Consider the following 27029-nt stretch of genomic DNA (forward strand, 5'->3'; position numbering starts at 1 on the left):
CGTTTCAGGTGTAAAATCCCACTGGAGCTCAGGCCCAGTTGTTTGCTCATTTGCCACAACTCCTCCTTCCTCACTTGTCTTTTTCAAAGCTGCAAAGATTTAACAATAACAGTTGTGTTGTACATGGACATTAAGCTCATTCGATATTTGTTGGTACTTGGGAAGGCTGATGTGTCAATCTTCTAATGCAATAAAACCAGCACACAAGTAGAAAAGCCTGACAGAACTTGAACTGGAGTACAAATGTAGTTATTTTCTCATAGGAAGCTACTAGATAACCTTCTAGATTGCTCCTACCAAGTGGTTGGTTTTGTCACAGCATTTTTACTTACCAAGAAACACACCCAAAGCCTCGAGTTTCCAAGCTTTGCACTAAACACAAAATATTTCTGAGGATTCTGGGATACAGCTGTTACATCAACATCTTAAGACGTGTGAACGAAGATATTTCAAGTATTTCTTCTGAATGTTTTGACTGCAGCTCTGCAAGGAATGTGGTTTATCAGTAACACAACTATGACTGTTCCCATTCAGAAAAGCGCGTAGCTTACCCAAAGCCTTGCAGACAGCCATTGCTAGCAATAAGCGGGCTCTGATGAGCGTGAGTAACACAATTTTTAATTCACAGAGTTTGCAGAAGCGGGTAATTATCGTTATTACCCCAGTTTGTAGATGAAAAAACTGAGTCACTGAGGGATGAAGTGATTCGCCCAAATCGCGCACTGAGTCAATAGCAGAGCTGGGAATAGAACGCAGAACTCCCTGCCTCATCCATTGAAGCCCTCAGATAATATCATTTTATAAATGCTCTATCTTTGTAAAGACTTCGGTGCTATAATTATCTTCCCGGGACTCTCATGGAAACAAGATATTTATAACTCCATTAAGCCTTTCCTAGTAATTTTATGATCAAAGTGAAAAAAATAAATCATCTTGTGCCAATCAGTCGCATGTCCAATGTCATTCAGAATGGCTACGTGATGAAAGCTTCTCCTTGGTTGTTTCAATTAAACGCTTGCTATCTGTTGAATGCCTTTCCTGTGTCTAATTCCCCTTCCACTGCATACCAGCGGAGAGGAAATATTTTCTGCCATGTGATGAACCACGCATTTAGAATGTACCAAATAACTGGGAAAGATGCTTGCTGCCCATTAAGCCTACTGGTTTATGCTATAAATGTTTTGTGTTTTTTTTTAATGTTTTTCCTGAAAGTGTTTAACATTTGCCAGTTTCCCCTAAAATGAGCAAAAAATACCCCAGCATTCCCTCCCACTAATGCTTGCATATTTAAAAAAGTGCAAGAGATGCCAAGACTAACTAAGAAACTGGTGAGCGATGAAAGCATTGGGACCGTGGCTTAGCAAAGCACTTAAGCATGTGCTTAAATTAAAATCCGGTCGCACTCTGCAAACCAATCGTTTGCTTAAAGCAAAATAAATGCTTGGGTTTTGCTTGGCACAACACTTAAGCACACTGCAGAACCAGAGCCATTAAATTAATTTCTGTTTGAAGGGAAGTCATTATTTTTAGCTTACCTCCCAATAGCTCCAGCCATATCTTTTGGTCTCCAAGTATCTGTTTTGAGGAGATGTATGTGCTAAGCCTAAACCTCTGGTTTCTGTGACAATCAGCGGCACAGAAACGATTGAATGCCATTAGTAGTGCAAAGAAAGAGCCCACTTGAAATACTTGACTGCTAAGCACAGATGAGAGGGGCCTCCAGTGAGGCTCATTAGAGGGAAGACATAAAAGAAGGCGCGATTATTCTGGGAGGTGGCTGCTGATACGGAGGGTTATCTTTTCGCTCTGTGACTGAAGAAGGTTCACTTGCAGTAGGTCAACGATTTTAATGGAAAATGTTTTGATGAGTCTTCTGTCAAATAGTGTATTTCCGCAGGAAATTTATGATTTCAGGGAAGATGTTTCTACTTCCCTCAAAAACATCAAAAAAAAAATTCTGCAATGCGGTTACTTTCTGTGTTTTGTTTCGTTTTCAGAAACTTAAATACACAACAAAGTCCAAAAAGTGTTTAAGTAAACTCAGTTTAAAAGTGTTTTTTATTTTTCACTTCTTGTAACTGCAGATTTTCTCTCTCAGAAATAGGAATTACTTATTCCGATATAATTTAATACCAACATACAGTCCTGGCCAGCCAAGGGTGAGGGCTTTGCTCAGACAGATGTGGCCTATTGCATGTCTGAGGTGGAATAATTGCATTTTCAAAGATGTCCCTTTAACATCCATACTTCATGCAGAAGGGAGAAATACAAAGACAGGTGAAAATACATTTCTTTCTCACCCTGGTGGTAGTGGTATGAATAAAAAGCTCGTTGTGACTCCTACTAATACACAGAAAAGCTTTCTAACAGTAGGAATAGCCAGGTATGAGAGCAAATCACCTGTGGAACTTCAGCATTGTCATTTTTAAAACCAGACTGGACAAGCACTTGAAGAATTTAGAAACTGTTCATCCAATCCTGAGTAGAGCAGAGTGATGACCTTTTAATAGCATTTAACCCTGTCCCAGGGGTAAAGTGCTATTCCTCCCTCCCCCAGAAGCTTCTGAATTATTTCCAGGTAGAAGACCCCATATAGCTCTATCACTTGACTACCACATTGCTTTACTAATCCGCCTCACATGCTTTTTTTCTACCTAGGAAAGTATGGCAAGTGCACGGAGCTGTCATCTACAACAGAGCACGCAGGCAGGCAGCAGTGGGATTCCAGAGAGTCAAAGCCACTTCTTCATGTGCTTGTTTGGTATCTCTCTGGGTGTCAAGTGCAGGTACTGCTCCTTTCCTCTCAAAAGCCTAAACTTGGAAAAAAAAAAAAAGAAAAGAAAGAAAGAAAAAAAAAGCCCTGCCTTCGCAGACAATTATTTTCGTAACTGATTATAGCCTGCTAGGGAGTTGCTGTATCTGGCAGCCTCACAGAAACGAGGCTGCTGCAGCTCTGTGCCCGCAGGTCCAGCCAGGAGTGGGGCTGAGCGGGGATTTCCGGCAGGCACACACACAAACATGCATGTAACATGTACAGATGCTGACGGCCACACACATCAACACAGGCAGAAACACCGAGCACTCCCACAGCCAGCACCAGTGGCCTCATCCTGCTCCCCTCCCTGGCAGATCGGGGTGCAGGTCTGCGAGTACAAAACGTATTTATGAGCATCTATTTACAACGTGGATCCCTCCAGACGCTGGTCATGAATCCTTACTCTCCCCAGTTGCCCCAGTCCCTCCAGCAGCCAACTCCTGCTGGCCCACCCCCAGAGCCACGCAGGCCACTCCAGCTACTTTCCAGCTTGGCAGGCTGGATTCTCGCTGTGCTGATAAGGAACAAGGCATAGCCAGACAAGCCTAATGGTCAGCAGCCTGTTCACATGCAACCAACTCTTTTCATCCCTGTATCCCTTCATTTTCCCACGTTTATTCATCCCCAAGCCATACAGATCCCTGCCTTTCCCCACCTTTGGTTCTTCCCATCAGTATCCCACAAGAATTCCCGTGCAATTTAGATGCTCCTCTTGGTGCCCATGGGAGTCACCTCTGGACACAGGGCTTCGGCTGCCTTTTATTCAGCGTAACCAAACCAACGCTGACCTTCAGGTTATACTTCCCTTTAGGGACCTTTGACTTGTAGTCAAGTTTGCCATCAGAGAATTTTGCTTTTATGAGTTAACCTCTCTTGGGAAAAAAACATAATAAATACAAAAACACTAAACGGAAAAATAAAAAGAAATGCATGTTGGAAATAGTTGCTTAGTTTTGCAAAACTACAAGTTACCTGGACAAATATTATGGGCATCTTCAAATGTTAGAATTAAAATACATACTTTTGGGTAATGACCATTGATGAAAACCAAGAGAATAGTTCTCAGTTACCAGAGCAATTCTGAAACAGCAGTTAAGAGTGCAACTCCTGCAGAGTTAAGCATTATAAGCTAAATTAAATACTGGATGAATCGTTTTCCAGACACATAAATCATTAAAGTTTGTTAAATTGTCGTGTCTGTAACTGAGATAAGCCAATCATTTCATGAATTATACGAGTTATTTTCCTATGGATGTTATTCACATAGTTTCAAGTGTTTCTGAAAGTCCATTTGTGTTTTTTTTACAAATATTTCTCAAATGATGAATAATCTTTACTTGAAAGACTAAAAATACATGGCCGCTATTATTGTATATGAAATCTGACAGCAGTTAAAAGTGTTGGTATCTGAACTTATTTGACAGCTTCCTTGAACAACTTTTACTAGGTGTTCTTTATAGGATTACAGCTTTTTAGATTTGTGCAAGTTGTTCTGTAAGTTGTGTCAAAAGTAAAAATGTTCTAGAGCTCAGACAAGCGATCTGAAGAACAGCGATGGCTTTTCTTGCAATCCCTGCATTGGATCAAGCTTTCATTGCATATTTATGCAAGGTCCAGATCTGAATCCTGTGGAGCAAATAAAGCTCAGTGAAATGTTAGGTGCTCCAGTGGAACAACACCCCAGTTACTTCTCACACTTGCAATTGTTCTGTTACCAATGCACTTTATTTGCAATACGTTGGCCCCAGTTATAGGCGGGGTAGGCCAGATCCTCCATGACCTACACAAGCAACAGGACATAAGTGATGCTACTTTATGGTGGCCAAGGATCTGATCCAGAGGTCTGTGCTCAGCACCTTCCTGGCTTTTGTGCACAGCAAAGCCAGGGAACCACAGAGAGTTACCACTGATTTCTTAGCCTGAGGCACCACCTTCACCTTGGCTTGAAGAAACCCGCAGGAAGCAGTGACCTGGCATAAGGGACCTGTTTTTCTCCCGGTTCTAACAAAACTTCCATGCTGGATTTCCAAATGTAGCAGCTTTTTGTCCTGCATGTTTGCTGGGTAAGTTTAGCGTATCAGTTAGACTAGCAAAGTATGCACAAAATGTGGCCCACAAATTCTGAATGCAGCAGAGAGCTTAATTTTTAAATACTAGGAGGTAGGCAATCAGGAAGAGCCCAGATTATGACTGTACTGTCATGGCATACACAGAGTATGTACAGCATTCCAAGTTGAAATTGAGAACTTTTATGGCAGAGAACCTATTTGAACACGTAGGGTACAGAATCAGCTCAGCGGTGCGTTCATCCAGCCGGGGCTGGCAAAGCGAGGTGAGTTCGTACTGGGCTGCTTTCATGCCCGGCATTTATACTGGACCCGGAATGGTGCCAGGGGTTGCTGTGTCCCCACCAAATGTAAAGGGCTCTGCAAAAAGAGGATCGGTAGAAACATGTAGTTCACTTAACGGAGCTATCACCTTGCTTTAATATTAAGATATTACCATGTTCCTGGAGCTTTGGCCTTAAACAGTCAAGACCAACTACGGAGAGTATTTCTTGGCTTTGCTGAAGCCACTCGTTTACTTTTATTCCACTTCCTCTGACAGAGAATGACACGTGAGATCTTAAGAAACTCTACTGGTTTGGGACATTTTCACCAGCATAATTGCCTGTGGGTGAAAACCCAATTTACAATCAACTCCAGTGAGAGCTGGGATGGCAACGCACCACCAGTCAGGATGAGGCAACCTTCCGCCCTGTTCTGGTGGGAATGTGAGATCAACCTCTCACATTCTTCAAGAATTCCTCGACTTCCAGCCTAAAGGGCAATGCTAACAAAGCCCAGACCACTCTTAACTTCTCTCTTCTCCTTGGCAGTTTAGCTACAGGGCATGTGTGTCATGTTTAGGCTGCGACAGCGGACACGTCCATTCCACAGCAGTTTGTGTTTGTGAGGAACCATGATTTCTGGAAAGTGGAAAGGACACTTTGCAAATGGGAAAGGGAATTGCTGCTGAGAGGAGTGACCATGCCACTCTCTCTTAATGGTAAAACCTTTCTCTGCTACAGTTGCTCCTGCAGTCTTACCCTAATCATTTTTCTTCCACCACTCAATATGTAACGGAAGAGCACTGAGAATGCTGCATCTGCTTTCATGCCTGCTTCAAGTATTAATAATCCAGTTCCATATTCATTGACTATGTGAATGGCAGAAAGTAATTATAAAACCTCTTGTAATGTTTAGGCAAGAATGAGACAAAATACTCTCAGGGGTGCATTCTTGTACAGACAGCACAGCCCCATTGGATCACTGGAGTTACTCTGGGTTTTCTGAATAAAAGTGAAGATCGAATTATTTCCTATATGTTTTTAAATGTTTCTCTCAGCATTTTGCTTCAGTGTAAACAAGCACAGTCGAGAATGGCTGTTCAGCTGAGCACGGTGAATGAAGGACATAAAGATGTGGAATGCTAGATAAACGCACGGATCTTTTACCTCCTTTGGTACCGCATCCAAAAGCGCAAATTCATATTTGTATAGGAACAGCACAACAAACAACTGGATTTCCATGATAGCAAACCACCTGCAAGAAAAGAGAGAAAAATGTTCGATATCCAGCCCGATGACCACACTTGTGTTATTATCAGAGAAGAAAGAGATTCTCTTTTACACATTTTAAATTCCATGCCTTAGATCTGCTGATAAACATTTGCAGTAGGAAAAAAAGCTGTGGCTTTGTTCAGCTTCACTATTCAGGGCAGAACATGAATGTAGCGGCTGCCCCTTCTTTCTGGTGAAACTTTAGAGCGACTCTATCCCTCTGACACCCTATTTTAAAACAGCTCCTTATCATTAGGGTTTTTTCCACTGTGTAAACATTAATGTTCTTCTAACACTTGCTGACTCGAAATAACTTCCTAGGAGTGAGAAGCCAGTCAAATATAGAAAAGGCTATATGACTAATTGTGCTATATAAAGTTATATAATACAGCTGGGAGCCTGATGACATCAGAGTAGATGACAGCGGGAGTTGTTACTTAATGTGTCAGCATTAGAATGCAGCATGAAACCCAAGGGCATGATTTTTTTTTTTTCTGTAACATGCTCAGAAAGCTCTTAGTGCAGAGAAGATCTCAGATAACTACAGATAAACTCTTCTCAGCTATTATTTTTTAATGTCAACACGTACAAGAACTTTCTGCGTTCGGCCACTTGCGTGTACCTGTGCCAGGTCAGGGGATTACTCATTTGCAGAATTTAGCCATATGTCTTAAATAGCTAGTTAAAACAGTCATAGTGCCTTGCTCTTCTACACAGTTTATTTTCCACTGTCTGAGAGATGCTGGAAAACTTGGATAAAAAAGCTATTGGGGAATTCACCGGGGAGAAGAGCACATGACTGCACGTGGCATCCGCCTGGATTTGGCCCGGCAGGTGTGACGAGGGAGCTAGTAAGTCCCACGAGACCCAAGATAACTCCTGCAGAGTCGTTCAGATCTGCACACTGAGCTGCCCCGTGCTCGGAGGATGCTTGTTTGTTTTGGCGTAGCTTGAGACCCAAATTATCTCTGTGATTTCACATTGCAATTACCTTGAGATGGGGAGCTCTTGGTGACCTTGAGCTCAGGGGAGAGCAGTGAAGAGCTACAGGAATGGAAACCAGCTCCGGCCAGGCAGGACTTGCTGGCCCAAACTCCGTGCCAGCACAGGGGGCTCTTTTCAGTCACTGCACTGTTTGCACGGTGCTGCAACGGCTCCTGATGCTTGGGGTCCTGCCCCTGCCCCCCACCCTGAGATCTCACAGTGCTTTTTCAAACAGGCTGCTGCTGCTTCTCCTCTCTGCAGAGATGCTGAGGCAGAGGGATGGTAACACACACGTCTGAGGGCAGCCAGAGGGCGAGCTCAGGAGAAACCAGGAATGAGAGGCAGGACTGCAGCGTCCCAGCGCATCCCTCTCTCCCTGTCCACGTCGTACTGAGCACAATCCGTGAGCTCTCTTGCAGCTGAACGCCCTTTAGTCTCCACTTGCCTTTCATATTCATAACCGAGTCCTAAAGCAGTTTTCCTCTAGGAGCTCTGAGTCACAGATGCCTTCCTGCTTTATTTAGTGACAAGGGGGCCGACAAAGATGCACTTTCTCAAGTCTTGTCCCCAGTGCACTGCTGTGTACTTGGGTTGTGCTGGAGCCCAGGAGCCCAGCTGGGCATTGAGATCCTGCAGTAAATGGAGTCTGAGAATGAAATCACAGCCCTTGTGCTGAAGGGTTTATAACGTCAGTGTAACATCAGAGACAATGGACGGATCCATGCAAGATAAGCACCAGCAACAGTCTCCTGGTTAGACAAAAGTCTTGTTAGACTGGTAGCTTCACTGCCATCAAACTTTTCCCTTTGGTACAGAAATGGCTTTGTGGGAGCTCTTCCCATGTCAGTTTGCTAGATTATTTAACAAGTTATTTTCTAGCTTTCAGTTCAATTACATTAGCTTTTAATTTCATGATAAGATTTTGCAATATGTAGAGAAAATGAAATGTTTAATACATTTCATTTATAAATAACAGTACTGAATTAAATGAAAACTCATATGAAACCTCAAATAACATTGTTTCATTCAGTTATACCAAGGACATCTGCAAACTGGGATCTGGAAACATCCCTTCATTTAATTTCCTTTCTTCCAGGACTACCACATTATTATTATTTCAGAATCACTACGGAAGAGTGTGGAGGTGTGTGATATCATGTGGCCTGCCAAAGGCTTTGAAAGGACTTTTTGTCTATCAGCAAGTGAAAGACTCTCCATCCATTGTCTAAGTAGAAATGTTATCATTTTCTTTTGAACCACACATTTATTTTAGAGCTGTTATCAGAGTCCAGAGAACAGCCTGAACAAAGAAATAGGTCAGCGTATATAAAAAAGCAGCTTTCAGAAACGTTATTTTGCAGCTTGTCCTGTACCTGTGGATGCCTCTTGTGAATTTTGCTGTTGCCCTTGCAGGGAATGAGGCTGTGCTCAGCTCGTATTTAGCTCAGGAATATTGGATAAGCCACGGAGGTACAGCAGTGAGTGAGGACTTTACTTTGTCAAGCCGAAAGAGTGGATGCAGATTTATTCATTTTGCTTATGTATACAGTGTCTTCACAAAGTTTATCTGAGACTCATGTCCAGCCTGCTATAGGGTACAGATTCAAGAGTCTGTTTCCTTCCAACACCCTCTGGCTTCCTTGCTGCACGTGGGACTCTTGGATTAAACTGACCTGTTTTAAGGATTTTTGGTTATTTGCTGCCTAGAGCAGACCAGGTTCTGAAGGCAGAGAACTGAGCAAAGCGATGTTTTAACACAGAAACAAGGAGCAGCTGGCTCCCTGGGATTTGTTCCAGGAAGAGGGACCACAGAGAAAACAGCAGAAGGAATGCAGGAAGCACTGAGGCTGGCATTGCTGGGGGAATGGAGGAGACAGGATCTGCAATTTAAGCCATCGTACAATTGCGTGGGCCTTGATGGAAAGACAAGAGACTTAAACAGAGAGGAGCCATTTAGGACATCTGAAGATTAGCAAAGATGGCAATGGCATGGAGGATGGAAAGAGAGGCTCAGACCAGAGAAACGTTAAGTTAGTTTGGAAGTGGTTTATGGTGACTTAAAAGCCTGCTGTGTCTGTAAACTGGCGCATCTGTACATGGAACAACTCCCTTGATGAAAAGGTGCCTCCAGCAGCAGCAGAGCTTGGCTCTTCTCCCCAGGGAATATCCCTCGGTACACTAGTCTCAGGTTCTGCTTTTACATCGTGGCTTAACCTGCTTTTTCCAGGAATGAAGCCACTTTCAAATGAGTTTAAATAAGGTCCAGATAATACTGAACATTAGAACATTGACAAAGCAAAACAATGAAAACACTGTATCTCCAAGCGTAAGGGGAGCCCAGTTCAAGAGGGTTGTTCTCTGCAGGGTTTGGGAATAAATAAACCCCAGCTGTTTCACTGACCTTCCTGGACACTGATGCTTCCCTCCTCCAAATGCCACAAAGCTGTCCAAGAAAGCATTCTTCTCTAAATTTGCCTCTTTCCAACGATCCTGTGGGAAGAAACTTTTTTTTTTTCCAAATCAGCCTTATATAAATAAAGCTTAACTTTATTTCTCCGGGCTAAAAATGACCTTGAACAGCTAATCCTCAATACAAAGTTGCAGTAATGCCATTTTTTGAGTTCAACCTGTTAGCGTTAAAGTCTGTATTCAAAAGTCAGCAATAACTCAGGGAAACAAATGACGGTCCCATTTGAAATATACTAAGCTGTCTCAAAGTGCTGGAAAAGTTTTCAAAATCCCCCCTAAAAAACATTCTTCCTATACACTCCCATTTTTCTGAATCCCACTTCTTGAGCTATTGACATGCCCATAAAAATGTGACCTCCTCTTAAATAAACACACGTTCAAAGCAGCTGTTCAGCCAGTGCCCTTCCTCAGCCACCAAGCTGTATCACAGCACACAGAGGGCTCGTGCACATCTTTCAGGCAAGCCATTTCTCAGGTGCTGTGCACAGGAAAATCCAAGGTGTATGAGAAAAATGTGAGGATTACCCAGCTCCATTCTCAGGTGCAAGGCAGTGTGTGAGAAAATGATTCACGACTAACAAAAAGAGCCTGTCAGTGCCCAGAGGGCTCCGTGTTCCAGAGAAAAAAGGAATAACAACAGGAGCAAGGCAATATGGGTTAAAGTTTGGGAGGACTGACACTGACAGAAGTACATTTCTTGAATTCTGGGTGCAAACTATGCCAGCCTCCAGAAACTCAGCACAACTCTACCAAGGCCTTTGAGTAACTTCGCTAAGTTTTTTGTGGCTAACGCTTCTGATGGAGCCCTTAGAGAAGCTGCAATCTTCTGTTTGTTTATCTTGGACTTTTTTCAGCTTGGGTTGTTTAGAGCTTTCTGAAGAGGAAATCTGTTAGCATGAAAATCTAATAAAAGCACGAAAAAAATTGAGGTGATGAAACAAGGCAATACAATTTGGAATGACAATATCCAAGGGTAACTGCCCTTCCTCGTGGAAGAAGTACAAGCTTTAAACAACAAGCTAGCTTGTTTTTTTAGGAAGGAAGTTACTAGAGAAATAAGTTGCTGCATCAGGGTTTCTACTCGGGGTTTCAAAGATGCAGGAATAGGTATGAGGGATTTCAAATTGGTGAAGAGTTTGCTAGAAGGGGAATTTTGTTTGAATTACTCCTTGATGTATTTCTAAAAAAAGACAAACTGCTCTGTAGAGGATGGTGCTAAAAAGAGCAGCTACAAGCCTGCCCACACGGCCACCTGGAGTGGGATAATAAGAAAGAAACTCTAGATGAGCTACTAAATTAGCAGAGCTAATACGTACCAGAAATCATCTGACTGGAAGGACCAATGAACCCGGGTAAGTACATGGAGATGAGCTATACAAACAAATGCCACGGAGAGAAGACTTGGACCTTGTTTCCACACTGAAGTCGGTGGTGTCCTTCTATGGTGGGCTTTGAATCAAGACCAAAGCGATACAAAGCGGTGCAATATTATCTGGAACAGGTAACCGAACTTCGAAGTCTTGCTTATCCCTAGAGGCCCCTCCTGTCTGTGCACATCTTCTCTGTATGTGAGGCCACCCTCCAGCAGGTGGGAAATACCCAACTTGAAGCCAATTTGTCCCCGTGCTTTTGTTGTGAAATAGGTGAAGAGGAGAAAAGACAGCAAAACACCCACAGTAGGAGTGACAACTTACAGGTTTGAACATTTCTGGGTCAGGAAAGTATTTTGGATTCCTGTGCAGCCAATACGGGGACAGCATCAACATATCACCTGCAGGGACGGTGAAATTCTGAAAAGGAGAAAAAAACCTGAAGAAAAGAGAAAATCATGGGTTCAGCTCACAAAGCAACCTCTCCTCAGTACATCTCTCCCATTAGCAGCAATTCCTGGTGCAGGTGGTAAAGCCATGGTGGGCTTATGACACGTCTGAAGCTTCTTGCTGCTGCCATTTTTTCCTTAAGGGAGGCCTAAACAGTGGAGAATGTGGCAAGGCTATTTTTGTTCTGATTTAGTTTTTCAACTGTAGAAATAATAGAAACATTATTTCTGTCTTTCCTGCTTCTTGGTATGACTGTACCATGTGAACTTATTTTTTTTCTAAATCTTTTGTTCAGCATCTCCTTCAAAATGCAAAGAAATTCACAGAAAGCCTTGTGTGACACTAGATCTCCGTGGGACTTCATTTCTTAAATGGGCAAGAGCGCCAATTCCTTAAAAGAGTGTTTTTCCCTCAAGCATTTATTTGTTAGACTCCTGATTGCTGGCACTTTCCTTCTGAACGAAGGGAACAAACAGAAGAGGAGCTTTATCAGTTACTCGATTATGGTTCCTTCGACTGTATTTGTTGTATATGGTTCCTGTTTAGCATACCTTCAGCACTGTATCTCTCAGTTCAATTCCATTCAATTTAAATTTAATTCATAGCTGAAGGTAAGACTGTGAGCAAGAAAAGCAAAACCACACTTAAGTTAATAATGTTTAAATTAACGATGATGAATAAATTTGTTAAGCCGAACAGAATATAATGTGAGACAGCGGAATATCTCTACTATCTTAATTTTATCTAGATCTTTTAAGAGGGATCTTTCTAGAATCATAGATTCACAGAATATCCCGAGTTGGAAGGGACCCATAAGGATCATCAAGTCCAACTCCTGGCACCGCACAGGTCTGCCCAAAAGTTTAGACCGTGTGACTAAGTGCACAGTCCAATCTCTTCTTAAATTCAGACAGGCTTGGTGCAGTGACTACTTCACTGGGGAGCCTGTTCCAGTGTGCAACCACCCTCTCGGTGAAGAACCTCTTCCTGATGTCCAGCCTAAACTTCCCCTGCCTCAGCTTAACACCGTTCCCGCGGGTCCTGTCACTGGTGATAATGGAGAATAGGTCACCTGCCTCTCCACTCCCCCTCGCGAGGAAGTTGTAGACTGCGATGAGGTCCCCCCTCAGCCTCTTCTTCTCCAGAAGAATCATAGAAGAATCATAAAGCACCCTTCTGAAGCACCCTTCTGAAGAAACAAAGAAAGAAACAACAACAAAAACCCCAACTCTCACCTGAATTCTTATTGGGTTTACGACTTTCTTGGTGATTGCACCTGGAGACCTCAGCCGTATGGCTTCCAAAGCGCACCATTTAATAAAAGGGAGGTTCTTAAGGTCTTCTTCAGAGACTTCTATTTTATCTTTACCTGTTGTGGCACAAGAAAGAAGACTCTGTGCAAAAATTGTATTTCATGCTTGTTTTGATACATGCTGACATGAATTGCTTTTGACCTTGTGATGGTGCACCTCAAGACTTTAGGACCTTGTTTTCACCAGAAATTTTCTTTACATTTCTAAGTAAATAAACAGCCCAACATTGGGAAGAAAAGCCTCTGAAAATAATTTAATGTGTCTGTGGTAGCTGTAGTTATGGCACCGGTTAGAAGAGCCCTAACAGAGGTCATATTGGAAGTTAAGCATCCCTGATCTTTTTTAGTACTTTGGTAGGACACTGAATGGAAATCTCAGGGATTGTAGCACCAAGACATGGAGCCATGGCTGAACTCTTGGCCTGTTAACACTAGAAAATAAATTAGAGCCAGGAGACAGGCTTAAGTACTAGTTCATGATTGTCCTCATTGTTTATTATCCACATGTTACCTGATTTGGTTTTGACCCATGTCAGCTAGGAGTCTTCCAAGAAACTCTAAGCATGGTTCAGGGGAGTGCATGTGTGAATGACTGCACTCAGCAGGTGACTACTTTTTGAAGGAAAGAGATTAGTCATGTGGCAGTGAATCACGCCGGTCAAACTGGCCTCAGATAAGAGAAAAGAGAACAGTTCCTGGCCTGGTTTTCCACAGAATAGCTGCAACTCTGGTGAATACCACACAATGAAAAGCAACTGAATTGAAAGACCTCATCTGACCCCATCAGAGATGCACAACAAAAGCATGAAACTGGTTAATACAAAACTAGGTCTAAGGGATCGGTGTAGGATGAAGACACAGGTACACATGGTTCTTTTCCTACCTTCTCTTACTAACACCAAAGCTGTTTTTGCTTAAAAATAAGTCATGAGCATTTGCTGAACACTCAGAGCTGGACCCCATGTCTTTGGTTGTACCCTTAGCAGTAACATTCACTATTCCCAGCCATTGACCAAGCGTGCTGCGTGCTGGGCCAACCTGGAATAAATAATTTTGAGGTTCCAGAAGGACATAATCTGATTTATTACCTGCTTTGCCAAAAACAGAAGTCAGGTCTTCCATGATTTTCTTGTAAATGGAAGGATAAGAGAGTATGAAAACGAGGGTCCAAAATGCGATCTAAACAGAGATGAAATTACTTTATTAACTCAGGAATACAGAACAGAATTACAGTATCTTTGCAGCAAATCAGAGGCAGGTGAAAACATTTGCAATTTTGGGATCTGCCTGTTGTGGCTGGGACACACAGGGAGCTGTACATCTAAAGGCTCAGATCCTGGGAGATTAGGTCTGGTCATCTGCTGTGTAATTATCTTCAGTGAGCATTATATAGCTCTGGCTTTGAGCTTTGAAACACAGAATCCTTTCATTAATTTCAAGTAACTAGGTGTTAAAATGAATTATTAAATCACTGTATGTGATTAGATTTAGCTGCATGAACAGAAAAAAAAATAGTAAATTCCTACTAATATTAACAGAAATGAGGTTAAATAATTTGCAGGGCATTGTCACAGTGAGTCACACTAAAATGAACAGGTAAAGTTTTAATTATCATCAAAACAAGCAGTAGTATATCCCCTTTAGAAATAATTTGCTAACCGATCAGGGACCAAAGTTGAAAATCAAGAAATTTAGGAAAAGAGTAAATCCTCTTAAAAAGGATGAAACCAGAAGGCCTTGTAGCACTGCCAGGAGCCTCTCCCTTGCTGAGCCAGCGGGCGACCCAGCCCGCACGTAGACCTGGTCGCGGGCCATCTGTGCTGGTGAGGGCTGAGAACTCTGTTATTTCCCAAATAGCGCCACGTGGACACAGCTCTCCTTCTGCAACACAAATCCGGTAGCTCAGTTTTCGTCTACAGAGCTTGGACACTGCCTTCACTGCATGGAGGGAGAACTAAATTGTTTCAGATGAGAGGGTTTAACTTGCTTCTAAAAAATCCCCTTGGAAGGTGAAAGGCTTCTTTTCATCGTGTCAGTCACCGCAGCAGTGGCTTGTGACTATTCTGAGAAACAGCGAAATATCTGCATGTCTATTTAGAGCTGAATATTACAGAAGTAAGTAATGATAGTGTTATGGAAGGAATGTCAGTTATCCTGATAACAGACAGCACGCTACGCCTTGCGCTTGTACCAACATGCGGATCTACAGAAACCTCACTGAAATGGATGAGGTTCCATTGGGGTAAATTGTAGCATTACCCAATCTACAAAGCCCACAGATATATCCGATAGAAGTACATATAAAAATAACTCACTATCATTTTCTAAGTCACATCTGTAAAGGGCATAACTGTGCTGGAAAGAGCTTAGTAGTCATGGTAAATAAAGGATGTTTTTGCTGCTACGGATTTTTGATCTGAGAAATTCCTATAAATGTCTTTGGTCAGCCTAAGCTGTGTTAGATATATTGGCCTTGTTAACATAGACCTATCTGTGTCATTAATCCATCAAATCAATTTCTAACACAGAGAAAACTTAAGTGGCGGTAAAATCAAACTGTTGTTTTTCTTCCCCTGAAGCAACACTGGAAGTTGTACAGCAGATCCTCTAAAGCAGAAGACCCAAATTTGCTCAAGGATTTACACACAGGTGAAGTTACCCTATATTATGCTTCTGATATTCTTTACATAGAATATTTAGAATAGATAATACAGCCACAGTGTTTCAAAATGGAGTTAGATGCTTTTCACAGCTGAAGATTCTGATCTTAATAGCTATGAGATATATGCTCCCCAACTGTTATGATAAGGGGGATTATAATTTAGGAAAAGTACGGGAAGAGCTTTTCTTGTCATTGCTTCTGTGACATTGCAACCTGAGTATATTTGTAGCGATGAACGTGGGTGTGATAATCCCTTCTTGGAATACATGCAGCGTGTGTGACCTCTGGTTCAAACTCTTTGCTTCCCAAATGCAGGCTTGTGAACAGGAAAGGTGTTTTTCTAGCCGATGCACTTACAGGGACAGCATTTGCTTGGGAAGCCCAGAGCATTAGGAGACCGTAATTGGGAGCCAGATGTTTTCCTTGTAAATTATCCAGGAGATGCTGCAGTAGAGTCTGTTACAAAATAAATAATAATCATATTTCCAAAAACATATTAAAATCTAGTTTAGGGTAGGGCTTAGCAGAATTCAAGGATATGACATAAGACTCCTTTATCACACAGAAATAATGTTAGTTATGGGTTGTTTGCAGTCACAAAGCACAGAGATGAAAGTGAGACTCACTCATAGGCAGAGGGCCAAAAGAAGTCAAGGCACCATGTGAATCCCTACTGAATACTTGCACTGCCCCCCATTTTCTTAAAGTTTTCAGGGAATTTTACTTCCTTACTCTCCATTGTTGCTTGCATGTGCAAGAAAGAAAAAAGAAAACTTTTTTTTCTTTAATTCCTGCTCCTGTCTTTGAAGAGCCTACGAACTGGATTGAACAAACTGAATGAATGGAAATGAAGATGTTCTCTCTGTTCCTGCCAAAGAAGTGATTGCTATGAAGAGATGGTCTGATCTATCAGCAAACCCCCGAGTTCCAGGTGCTTTGTTAGCGACCAGGGACTTTAATAGCTTGGTATTCTTTGAAACTATAGCAACTGTGTAATACTCTAGCACCAGTTTTTGCTTATAGTATTTCTTAAAATGTAAGCCAACCATTCATTTAAGACAAAGTTTCTTGTCTGGTTTTCAGAGGGAAAAGGCTGACCTTGAATAAAAAAACGACCACTCTTTTTCCAAATTCCCTATGACGCTCAGTATGTGGTTCCTATTTCCTGCACCTTCTTACCTCCCACCGTTCCCTCTCCAGCCCTCTGTTTCTTTCCATTACTCTGGTTTATTTTACAAAAGAAAACATGGTATGTAAAGCTTTTAAAGTCTAAATAAAATTTGGTTTGTTTAATGATCTGTTCTGTAACCATTCAGTTGATCAAGACTCCCAGGCCAGTCCGCCCTCGCACTTGTCAGCCGTATTGACAGAATTCCTGCCATAGCTAAGGAGAATAACCAGGGGGACAGCTTATCACAGCTTTGACACAATCAATATTTAGGGTACTTGGCTTTCAATCCAGTTATCTTTTTTTTTTCCCTACTAATCTGGCTGCTGGAGGATCTAATCAGTCTACACCAAGGTTTAAAATAGTACATGTGAGGTTTTGAAATTTCACAGCCCAGTGCCCTCAGAGAAACAACCAAAGAGACTTTCCCTCACCTCTTTCAACTGCTCGCTGTAACTGCGATACCGGAGGCTAGCTATGGGTCATAGTGCTGATCCCTTGGTGTAAAATTCCCTAAAGATGTCAAGCCTCAGAATTGTAGGAAGCAAACTAAATTGAGGAGTGGGGCTCAAAAATGATGGGTCTGACCTATGTAGGTAACAGCAATACCGGACAGTTAAGGAGTATCTATAAAAGCTGACATGGCTGGTACATTTCTCCCAGTACAGAAATAAATCCTGCCCTTCATTCCTTCAGTCAGAATCTGCAGCAAAGTCATCTTTTTTCATAGCCTCGGATGTTTACCTTGGATGTGGTCTCTGAAGGGTTGGTCCTTTCAGCATCTGACACTACTTTCTCAAATAATTTTAGAAGCCATTTTTTGGATTTAGACCAGTTCCTGTAAAGAAAAGCAACAAACAAGAAGCACTTAACCGAGGCAGCACAAACCAACGTTTCCTTTTCCATGAGAAGGACTCCTTGGTTTCTTTCCAAGAGCCCCTAGGCAGCAGCCAGTTGATGAATGGTCAGTCTGCCTGGCAGCGGTGTTGACTGATGTGAGGAACAGCACGTCTGAGACCTTCATAGCCAGGACCTGTTACTTGAGACCCCTGGATTTTCACAGTTACTCCACTAGAGGTTTCATTGTGACTTTGGACACATCGCTTAGGTCAATGTTTTCAAGAACAATCCTCTCCGAGAAAATGAAGGTCTCATTTTAGAGCATCCTCAGTTCTCTCTGAAGGTGACTGCAAGGTGCTCAAGGTGCTGTCACGGCCCCGAGAGCACTGACAGGCTCTGCAAGCTCTTTCCTTGGGTTTTGGTTGCCTCTACCCAAGGTCAGCTCTGCCATGGTGCCGCTGTGTAAGCTGGGGGCAGACCGCCAACAAAATAATGGAGGTGTGAGAAAGAGCAGAGAGATGCCTCACTGGAGATCCCCTCAGCCTGGGAGTCTCATTTAGGCTCAGCCCTTTGCCCTCTGCCCAGGTCTGCTGCTCCCTGCCAGGTCCAGCTGGACTCTGCCCCCTGAGCAAGGCTGCCTCCGCTTTGTGCCAGGAGAAATAGATCGGACCAGGCCAGGACTTTTCTGAGGCATCCAGTTGAAAGCCTGCATGAGCCAAGGATGAGCTAAAGACAGCGCATCACCCTCCAGCAGAACGTCCCTCATGGTTGATATCCCCGCAAGTAAAATGCCCACAGTGGGTACACCGCAGGCACCAGCCCCGTTCCCTTACCTCAGGAAGCACTCTGGCATCTGAGAAGCGTATTCAAAGTCCTCATCGTACTTCTGAAAATGTTCTTCAAACTCCTTGAGTTCGCTCTGACTTGTCGGGCAGATGCCTTTCCCAAACAAAGTGTTCACCACTGCTGGATACATGACGTGCCTGCAAGGACAAGATCCCCGTGACTTATAGGTGATGGGAGAGCTCCTGGAGCAGCCGTAGGTCAGGATGCAGAGCGTTCAACTGCAAGGGAAGAAGCTGGGGGCCTTGTGCCATGACAGCATGGGAGAGCTGCCACAAAGTCCGCACCTCACTCAGAGCTGTCACAGATTTTAAGCAGGGGCTGGGAGATGCACAGACCTCAGGGAAGTCCCCTGAGTGTGGCCAAACTTCAATAGCTGGCATTTGCTCACTTGAACAGTGGCAGAAAGGCTCTGGGAGCTGAGGTCCCATTCTCTCCAGTAACCATCCCTCTCATTTCAGGTTAGCTTTGTGGACTTCCTGGGCATTGCACAACCCCTTCTGCAACCAGACACCCAGGGAAATCCTTCCTTTGGCTGCAGTTTTGCTGGACAGAATGACGCTTTTCTGTTTTCTTTTTGTCTCACCCCTTCCCAATTTGCTCCTCTGTTATCCTGCAAACCCCGAGCTCCTTTCCCAGGCCCCTTCATCTGTACTGTAGTTCCACAAAAGCCTTACGCAGTCTTTGCTGGGTTCCAGCTACTTCTGAAAGTGTATTTCAGACAAGAGCTTTTTCTTTCTTGCTCTTCTAAAGATCACAGAGAAGCTGGAGCCACCTGCTGGCTCTACGAATGCAACTGTTGTGGCCCATGGGCTGTGCAGGTGCTGCTGCGGCATAGAACAGGTCCGTCCCTGCCCTCGGATACTTGAGCCCAGGGAAAAGCCCACAGACGGATTCAGGTGGGTGAATAATCATAGAATCACAGAATAACAAGCAAAGGTGAGCCGATGCTGGCAGAACAAGCAGTGGTGTAGCACGCTACCAATTTGATGAGTGTCAGTTTTTCACAAGAAACAGATCTGACTTTGATCTCAGAGGGGGAACATCATGGGATGAGGGGGTTTGCACTCCATTATTGAGACCACTGGGACCGAGGGCTGGGAGGTTTCAAAGTCCCTTTTCCCCACCTTCTTCCCCATTAATCCAAATTGCAGTAAGTGAGCTGACAGGTGCTCAGTGTTTTAGCTGCAGCAAAAATCTGTATCTTAAATGTATTATGCAGAAAAAGAATTATGCCAGCAAAATAAACCTGGATGTGAAGTTTTAGAGACAACTCCAAGCCAGAGGCAATGCTCAACTGGTAGTCCTGACGGACAGGCAAGGTACAGGCGTTACTCAGGAAGGAGGAGGAGTTAAAAGCTGTGTTTTTGTCACACGAAACTGTCAGTTAAGGGATTTTTTTCACATGAAGGATGAAGTTTTAGCACCACAAAGTCATCTGAGAAGCTCTTGTTTAACAGGGCAGGGCTTGGCTCACATGGAAAGTTTTCATCCTGCTGAAGATAAAGCATTTGGTCTGCTCTTTATGAACACGTAAAGCTTTCGTCCCATTTTTGGGGAAACAAGACTTGTTGGAAGATGCTGTGCTATTTCTTCAAAACAGGTAATTCAAATGTTTCTTCTAGCTGGGAGTGATGAGCATCCTGACAGATTTCCTACAACCTGATAGCCTGAGCTCCACCTGCTTTATTGTAACATCTCTGTTCCCATTCAGGATGCCCACGCATTAGAGCCGTAAATTCCCTTACCTCACCAGGTCATTCAGGTCGCCTGCGCCCTTGGTGCCCAGGTGTCCCATGTGCTCATGCAGTTCCCTACACAAGGTGCCCGTGAACTTTTGCAGATTAGAAGGACCCATTTTTCCCTTCATCATGCTGTACAGGGTACCGTGATTCTGATAAAAGGCTTCTGCAGGAACAGAAACTGAATGCAAAAAGAAACAGAAACGTGTTTTGGGAAGTAGACAAAGTAGATATTCATCGAAAGACAAGAATGAAAAACTAAACATGTAATTTGTGACTCTAAGTGCATTAACCCTCATTTTTCTGGAGTGAAATTCCCAGAAACATTCGTTTTCACCCTGTAAAGATTTAGGTGAACCTCCTTGTTTCTACCAGTCTGTGTAATATCTTCTTGCCTCTGGCTTCGGTCCCAGAATCAGCAATCAACAGAGCTCCCCCAAGCTTCAGTGGGGATGTGCAGAGATGCACACGCACTCTGTACATGTACAAAACCAGCTGAAATGGAAATTAATGAACCCAGTGAGAAAAAGTTTGGGTCTTCCCGCTACAGCACATCCTCTCAGTCATACAAGGAGAGGCTGAGAGAGCTGGGACCACTCAGCCTCGAGAGGAGCAGGCTCAGAGAGACCTCATCAACGTATATAAATGTATGGTGGGGGCAGCAAAGAAGATGGAGCCAGGCTCTTCTCAGAAATGCCCAGTGATTGGACAACAGGCAACAGGCACGTGTGAAAATACAGGAAATTCCACTGAAACCTAAAGTTTTTTATTGTGGGGGTGGTCAGACACAGGAACAGGCTGCCCAGAGAGGTTGTGGGGATACTCCAAAGCCCACAGGACACAGCCCCGAGCAACCTGCCGTAGGTGACCATGCCCTGAGCAGAGGCTTGGACTGGATCAACTCCAGAGGTGCCTTCCAGCTCTGGGGATTCTGTGCTTTAGTCTCTCTGCCCACTTGTCTCTCTCTCATTTCACACCCCAAATTACCAAATTACTTAAAGTAATTCCTGTCAGTGCAATTCCACACAGATATGAGGACACATGCTGATGGAATATGCCATTGACAATGGGATATATACCACATCCATTTCTAACGACTGTTGTACTACAGGGTAACAACTAAACATTGCGACAAACTAATATGCAAATTAAGTGAGAGGACAACGCACTATTGCTCCAAACCTGTTACACATGAGTGGAGTGTCTGGCTGCAGGATAGGACCTGATCTCCAAGAGGCGTTGCTTGATGATAAGACAATGATTGTCCCTGGTTCCGAAACCTTTGAATCCTTGTGACTGAACCCAAATCACTTTGCAGACTTGCAGTGCTGGAGCTACATGAAGGAATTCCATTTCCCCTGAATTTTGGAGCATGGTCATGGGTTAAGACAGGTATTTAAGACATGATCAAAAAGATGATGGGCTTTGAACTGGGCCTTTAACATTCCTGGGCAACTGGATTTGATTCCCATTAAAAAAAAAAAAAAAGAGCAAGAGCTCATTTACCTGCATTCTCAACAGCTTGCTGTACTGCCTGTTCGAAATTTAAGTCTTTAGATTTAAAAAAGGCTTCAGCTCCTTCTTCCTCAGTCACAAAAGTAAATCGTTTTCCCAGAGCGAATATTGTGAATACAGGCCCGTGCTGGAACAGAGAGAGACTTCGTGTTACTTTATTGCTAAGGCGTTTGAAGGGAGCTCCGGCAGGGGCCAGGCCTGCAGGGAGGTCAGGGGAGAGGAGCTGCTCCTTTCGGCTCTCTGCACACCTTGGTTCGGTAGTGCACAAAGACGAACGTGAATCTGAGCAAAATCTGCAGACTTACGGATCAGAAAGTGACATACAGGTGCCTGCCTGACCTCTTGAGGAGCAGAAGAGGTTCCTTCCCTGAGAGCAGTATGTCACGTTTGAATTACACTACAGTTCAAACAATATGGCCTACCTGGATTTAAAGAACCAAGTGATGGAGTATCTCTAGCATCCCTTGGCTGCCACAGCAAAGTACCCACATCACAAACCCCATAATCCTATCTATTTCAATCCATGATTTTGTAACAAAACCTCCCCATTCCTGCATCTTTTAACTTTCTTTTTTTCCTTTCCTAGTTTAAAGGGTCTGCTAATACCAGTGGTATCTTTCTTGTAAAGGTGTTTAACGATTAATCAAAACAGTTAGCAAACTCTGAGCAGAATAGCTGGAGCTTGTTAAGCTTTGTATTCAGGGAAGCTTTTTTTTGACATATATTCAGGGAAGCTTTTTTGACTTTTGTTTTCCCTTCAACTTCTTCCCTTATGACAAAGATCATTGATACTTGTAGATACTTCCAACTAGCAAACAAGTGCGCACAATAATCTACGGGCTGTCAGATTCAGGCATACAAATCAAAATTAGGAAATGAAGCATCTTTTCTGTCTTTTCCTTACTGAAAGTGATTTCTGCTCACAGGCGAGAGCCTTGGATAGGAATCAAAAGCCCAGCACTGACGTTTGTCTGCACAGAAGTCTTTTGGCAAAGTTATTGCACAAACTGAGTGGTTTGCGGCTTTCATAAAGTCTCTAGCCACATCAAGGAACTTGATTTTCTCTTGCAGGCTAAAATGCTGACAAGGGCGTTAAAAAGTTTTCTGTTTATCTGTTTGGAGTGCTGAAAAGCTTTGAATCCACTTTGCCCACATGGCTAATGTCACTGACTTCAACCATGTCTTTTGTTATTTGGGTGTGTATTTGAAAGAGGGCTCCATCAAAAGCTCTTTGAAGGCAAGAAAAAGATTCCTCTTGACATCATTTGAATTTTGATTGTGTCCTTCAACTGTAAATTATTAAAGAAAGAAAGATTGTTTAAACTCTCTGGGTGATGATAAATAAAATATTGTTTTAATATCAGCTAGCTTACTAAGTGTTTTTTTGTTTTCATGGATAACAGCATGTCCTCAGCATCAGGCTTGGCAAAAGTCAGGGAGTCGCTGGGCTTGTTTCTTTCTAAATATGATATTTTTTTTTAGCTTTAAAATGAACATTAAAATGTATTTAAATTAATTTTCAAATAAAATAAAATTTGAATTAGTAACTACCTCCAAAGGAACTTAATTATTCAATTACAGTCACACTCTCTCTATTTAAGACTGGGACACTGCATTTCTGCATTTTAGGTGACTACATGTGAGTAAGATGCCCAAGCTCCCATCACAGTTGATGGAGATCTCGTCTACATGGTGAGAGGATCCTAAAGCTTGATTCAGCTCACCAGCTACAGCACACCTCTGTTGGTGAAGTGAGCCAGACTGCCTTTAGGCTCCACTGGACAGGACGAGGTACATGTCCACTGCCCCTTGGTAAAGCTAGACACCAAGCTTACCTGTACACACCTACACAAACAACCTGGTGTTAAATCCCATCCAGTCTACTGCAATTTATTTCAAGTAGTTCAAATAAAACCTGTAGCAAACACAATTAAAATTAGAAAGCTCTGTACAGGACCTCCAGAACAAGTCAGCTTAGTCGAACAGCACAGTGATAGGGGACATTCAAAGGCACATCTTTCAGAGAGCAGAATTTTGCGTCATACAGGAAAACACAGATAACTATAATACATGATAAGTTAAATGTAAAATTAAAATACAGCAGACTGAAAAAAGCCTGAGGATCAAGCTGCTAACGGCAAACTCCCCCCAAAAGTAAACACCGCTCTGAACATATTGGGTGCAAGGAGTCTCCCAGCGTGTTGCAGAGTCTCATAAATGCTCAAGGTGTAAAGAAACCATGTGAGGGAGAAACATCAGTTCGCAATTGTGTCAGATCAAGACAAGTTTCACCCTGGAACCTTTCTTTAGGGGTGACGTACTGAGGCTTTTTTTTCAAAGGAAGTATTAAATATAACATATTAAATAGAACAGGCTTGCAATTACTTAACCAAGTGCCAGGTAAATCAGTAACACATATCACACTTTCTAGAAGGATTGAAATATGCAGTTGTAGAGCTACCTGATCTGTTAAATTAGCCCAGTGCCTGCAGAATGCTAGGCAAATGTGAGACCTCCCTAAAACACTCCTGAGGGAGTAGCTGGGAAGCTTCAGAGCACTCCTCCAATTCCAATTTCAGCATTCCTCCAATTTTTACAAGCATTAGTGAAGACCAGAATTAGTAGTGGATGTATTGGAGGAGAGCCCAGTGCTCTCTAGGAAGAGATAAGGACGGGTGGCCTTAAACATTTTACTAAATGGCTTACAAGAAGGAATGAAAAGTTTGATGGTAGTCTGGAGATGTTTGGGAGTTAGAGCAAACTATGAAGATGAACATCACAGAAGTACCAGAAGAATCACATTCTGACATGACTCTGAGATTTATTATGCAAGTGATAATTAGAGCTTTCATCTTCCTAGGAAAGGAGTGGAGAAAGGGCAGCAAGCATCTAAACCTTGTGCCCACACCTTTAATTTAACAAGTGTCTCCGCCCATTCCATCTTGGACAGGATATATTGAGATAGAAAATGTGAAGGGATGCACAGCAGGATGAACAGAAGTATGGCAATTTCAAGAAAAGAGTAATGATTCCCAGTTTCTCATATTGCAAAAGCAAGTGGGCACCTACGAGATGCTAGCTGGTTTAAAGCTAGGCAAAATACTTTCTTCATGTGGTGCTTGGTTAAATTACAGATTCAGGGCCATGAGATGCTGTGGAAGCCAAAATGCACAGGGTAACAAAACGGGTTAGGCTAGCATAGCTAGATCACTTGGATGCAAATTCCAGCCTATCAAGTCCCTAAACTCTCGACAGTCAGAAATTTGGAAGGAAAAGCAGAAGGCGGCGTACGCTCATCTGGGTGTGCATCTACCAAGGGCCACTGCTCTGCCAGACACCTGAATAAACAGACTTGTCATCTGTCCTGCTGTAATTATTCTCATTTTCTCATGTAAGAGAATCAGCTGCTGGAGCAAGCTGCCGAGCGGGTCTGGATTTACCACTGTTGCATTACGGGCAGGTACCGACGGAGCAGGGGCACTGCCTGCCACCACTGCGCTCCCACCTACGCGCTCTGGGTGAAACAGGGCTTGAGGAGGAGACCTGCTGAGACACAGAGGCAGAGAAAGCAAGATGAAAATCCTGTTTGCATTTAGGGTCTCCGAGGCACTCCCAGTGAACGAAGAACACCACACAAAACAGTGTTTGAAATTGAAGTCGGGTGGCTTCAGGAGGAAGAGGTGGTATCTTTTAATAGACCAGAGATGAAATATTTTATTAGAGCAGGGAATTTTGCTTTTGTTAGAGCCACTGGTGTTACATGGGGGAAAAAATGACAATTCTCCCAGCCCACATACTCTTCTGCAGGAGGAAAACGGAGGCAGTGAACTTCAAGCAAAGTGCACACTGGCAGCAAAGGAAGTCTGGTGTGCTGCCCCAGGACCTGAGGGAAGAAGCAAGGAAGGAGAGGCACAAAATAAGACACCAGTAAGACCATCTAACCCTTCAGGACAGAAAAAGAAATGAGTGCCATTGTGGCAGGCTGAAGGATTAATCCAGGGGGGGAAGCTTCTAATTGTGAAAGTCTCCTTTGACAGTACCAATCCTACGCAGCTGGGGAGCTTTCGCACTGCCTGAAGCCTGTTTCTGAACAGACTTGTTTGTGTTCAGCTTGCTCGTACTAAGGACACTTAACCCTTTTCTGGCAGTATTACGGAGCTTGAAACTATTGCAGATGTATTTTGCAACCCCTGTAATGCCTGTTAACAACCCCTTTGGCAGGCAGCACCTGTTTTATTTGGCCGCACTGTGCGGCAGTGCTTAGTCCTTTAAAAAGGAGCAGGCAGGAAAAGGCTTGTCTGTCCTGGCCTCAGCATGGGAAGGGAGGGAGGTCACCACACAGGAGGACTTGAGTTGCTGGACTAAGGAAACACTCAAAAGAAAGGTGCTAAGCCAGAGATTAAAAGAAAAAAAAAATAAAAAAGCTTTCTCTTTCTCCTTTGCCTTATCTCAAGTTTCCCTTCATTAAAATTGTTTCTTGTTCTAGTTTCTGTCTGAACAAATGCTGGCCCTTGGGTTTATGAAGTCCTTCAGGTGTTGCAGAGCAGGAGCTGCCACAGCGCCAAGCGTGGCCTACAGGGCCCCAGGGAGATCAAAACCAAACTCAGCAGAGCCAGGGCCACGAAGTGTGTGTTTGTACTTCAACACGTTCTTTAATGTGCAAAAGTTTTGCTCATTCAAGCTGTAAATGAACCCCCAAGCAGAACTCTTCTGTCTGGTTTGTTTTAAAAAATTAATCTGAGAGATTTTGTTAAAAGCTTCCTAGGAAAAAAAAAAAAAAAGGCAACTGAAGCAAGCTTATGTCATCGTAAAATATCTGTCCCCAAAGGGGATTGCACTGGAAATGACAGTTTTAATCTGGCTGCCACCAGGATATGTTTTCCATAGAACAAGGAGGTGCTCTAATAGCCTCGTAACAGAAGAGTCAAAGAAGTATTATGACAGTTTTTCAAGTGAGGCTTGATCATTTTTTTTAAAGTATTATATGACACGGTTCCTGAAATGCAGGAGTGAGGCTTGGGTGAGGTTTCAGTCCTAAGTTTCTGCTCTTGGATGAATGAACAAATTACTGATCATGCTATGCATAGACAAAAGATGTAAGAAAAACATTTTAGTACAACCCTACAGTGCACCCAATGTGCTTTATTACACCCTGAGTTTGTAACACCCAGAGCTGTAAAGAAGTATTTATAAATACAAAATCTAATAGTTAAAAAGAAAAAAAAAAAGAAAGCAGATTTTAAGCATCCAGTGTTTAT

At 43.1% G+C, this 27029-nt stretch overlaps 1 protein-coding gene across 6 annotated transcripts in view; it reads right to left on the minus strand.

Annotated features, from left to right (window-relative positions):
- Window positions 1-1965: 1965 nt before the first annotated feature.
- Window positions 1966-27029, minus strand: part of LOC121068776 (24-hydroxycholesterol 7-alpha-hydroxylase) — a 38404-nt gene continuing 13340 nt past the window's right edge. For 4 of the 6 annotated variants that reach the window (XM_040554305.1, XM_040554307.1, XM_040554303.1 and 1 more), the window contains 11 exons: window positions 21763-21898; window positions 20263-20437; window positions 18505-18654; window positions 17576-17669; window positions 16021-16119; window positions 14090-14180; window positions 12925-13058; window positions 11564-11659; window positions 9802-9890; window positions 6312-6399; window positions 1967-5241 (listed from right to left, as the gene is read on the minus strand). In XM_040554305.1, coding sequence (XP_040410239.1) covers window positions 5170-5241; window positions 6312-6399; window positions 9802-9890; window positions 11564-11659; window positions 12925-13058; window positions 14090-14180; window positions 16021-16119; window positions 17576-17669; window positions 18505-18654; window positions 20263-20437; window positions 21763-21898 — 1224 coding nt within the window. In that variant the 3' untranslated portion in view covers window positions 1967-5169. Of the gene's footprint in view, window positions 5242-6311; window positions 6400-9801; window positions 9891-11563; window positions 11660-12924; window positions 13059-14089; window positions 14181-16020; window positions 16120-17575; window positions 17670-18504; window positions 18655-20262; window positions 20438-21762; window positions 21899-22076; window positions 23084-27029 lie in introns of those variants that run through there. The other 2 variants (XM_040554308.1, XM_040554304.1) reach the window with 2 other exon arrangements.

Source organism: Cygnus olor, chromosome 3 (assembly GCF_009769625.2).
Source record: "Cygnus olor isolate bCygOlo1 chromosome 3, bCygOlo1.pri.v2, whole genome shotgun sequence".
NCBI classification, from domain to species: Eukaryota; Metazoa; Chordata; class Aves; order Anseriformes; family Anatidae; genus Cygnus; species Cygnus olor.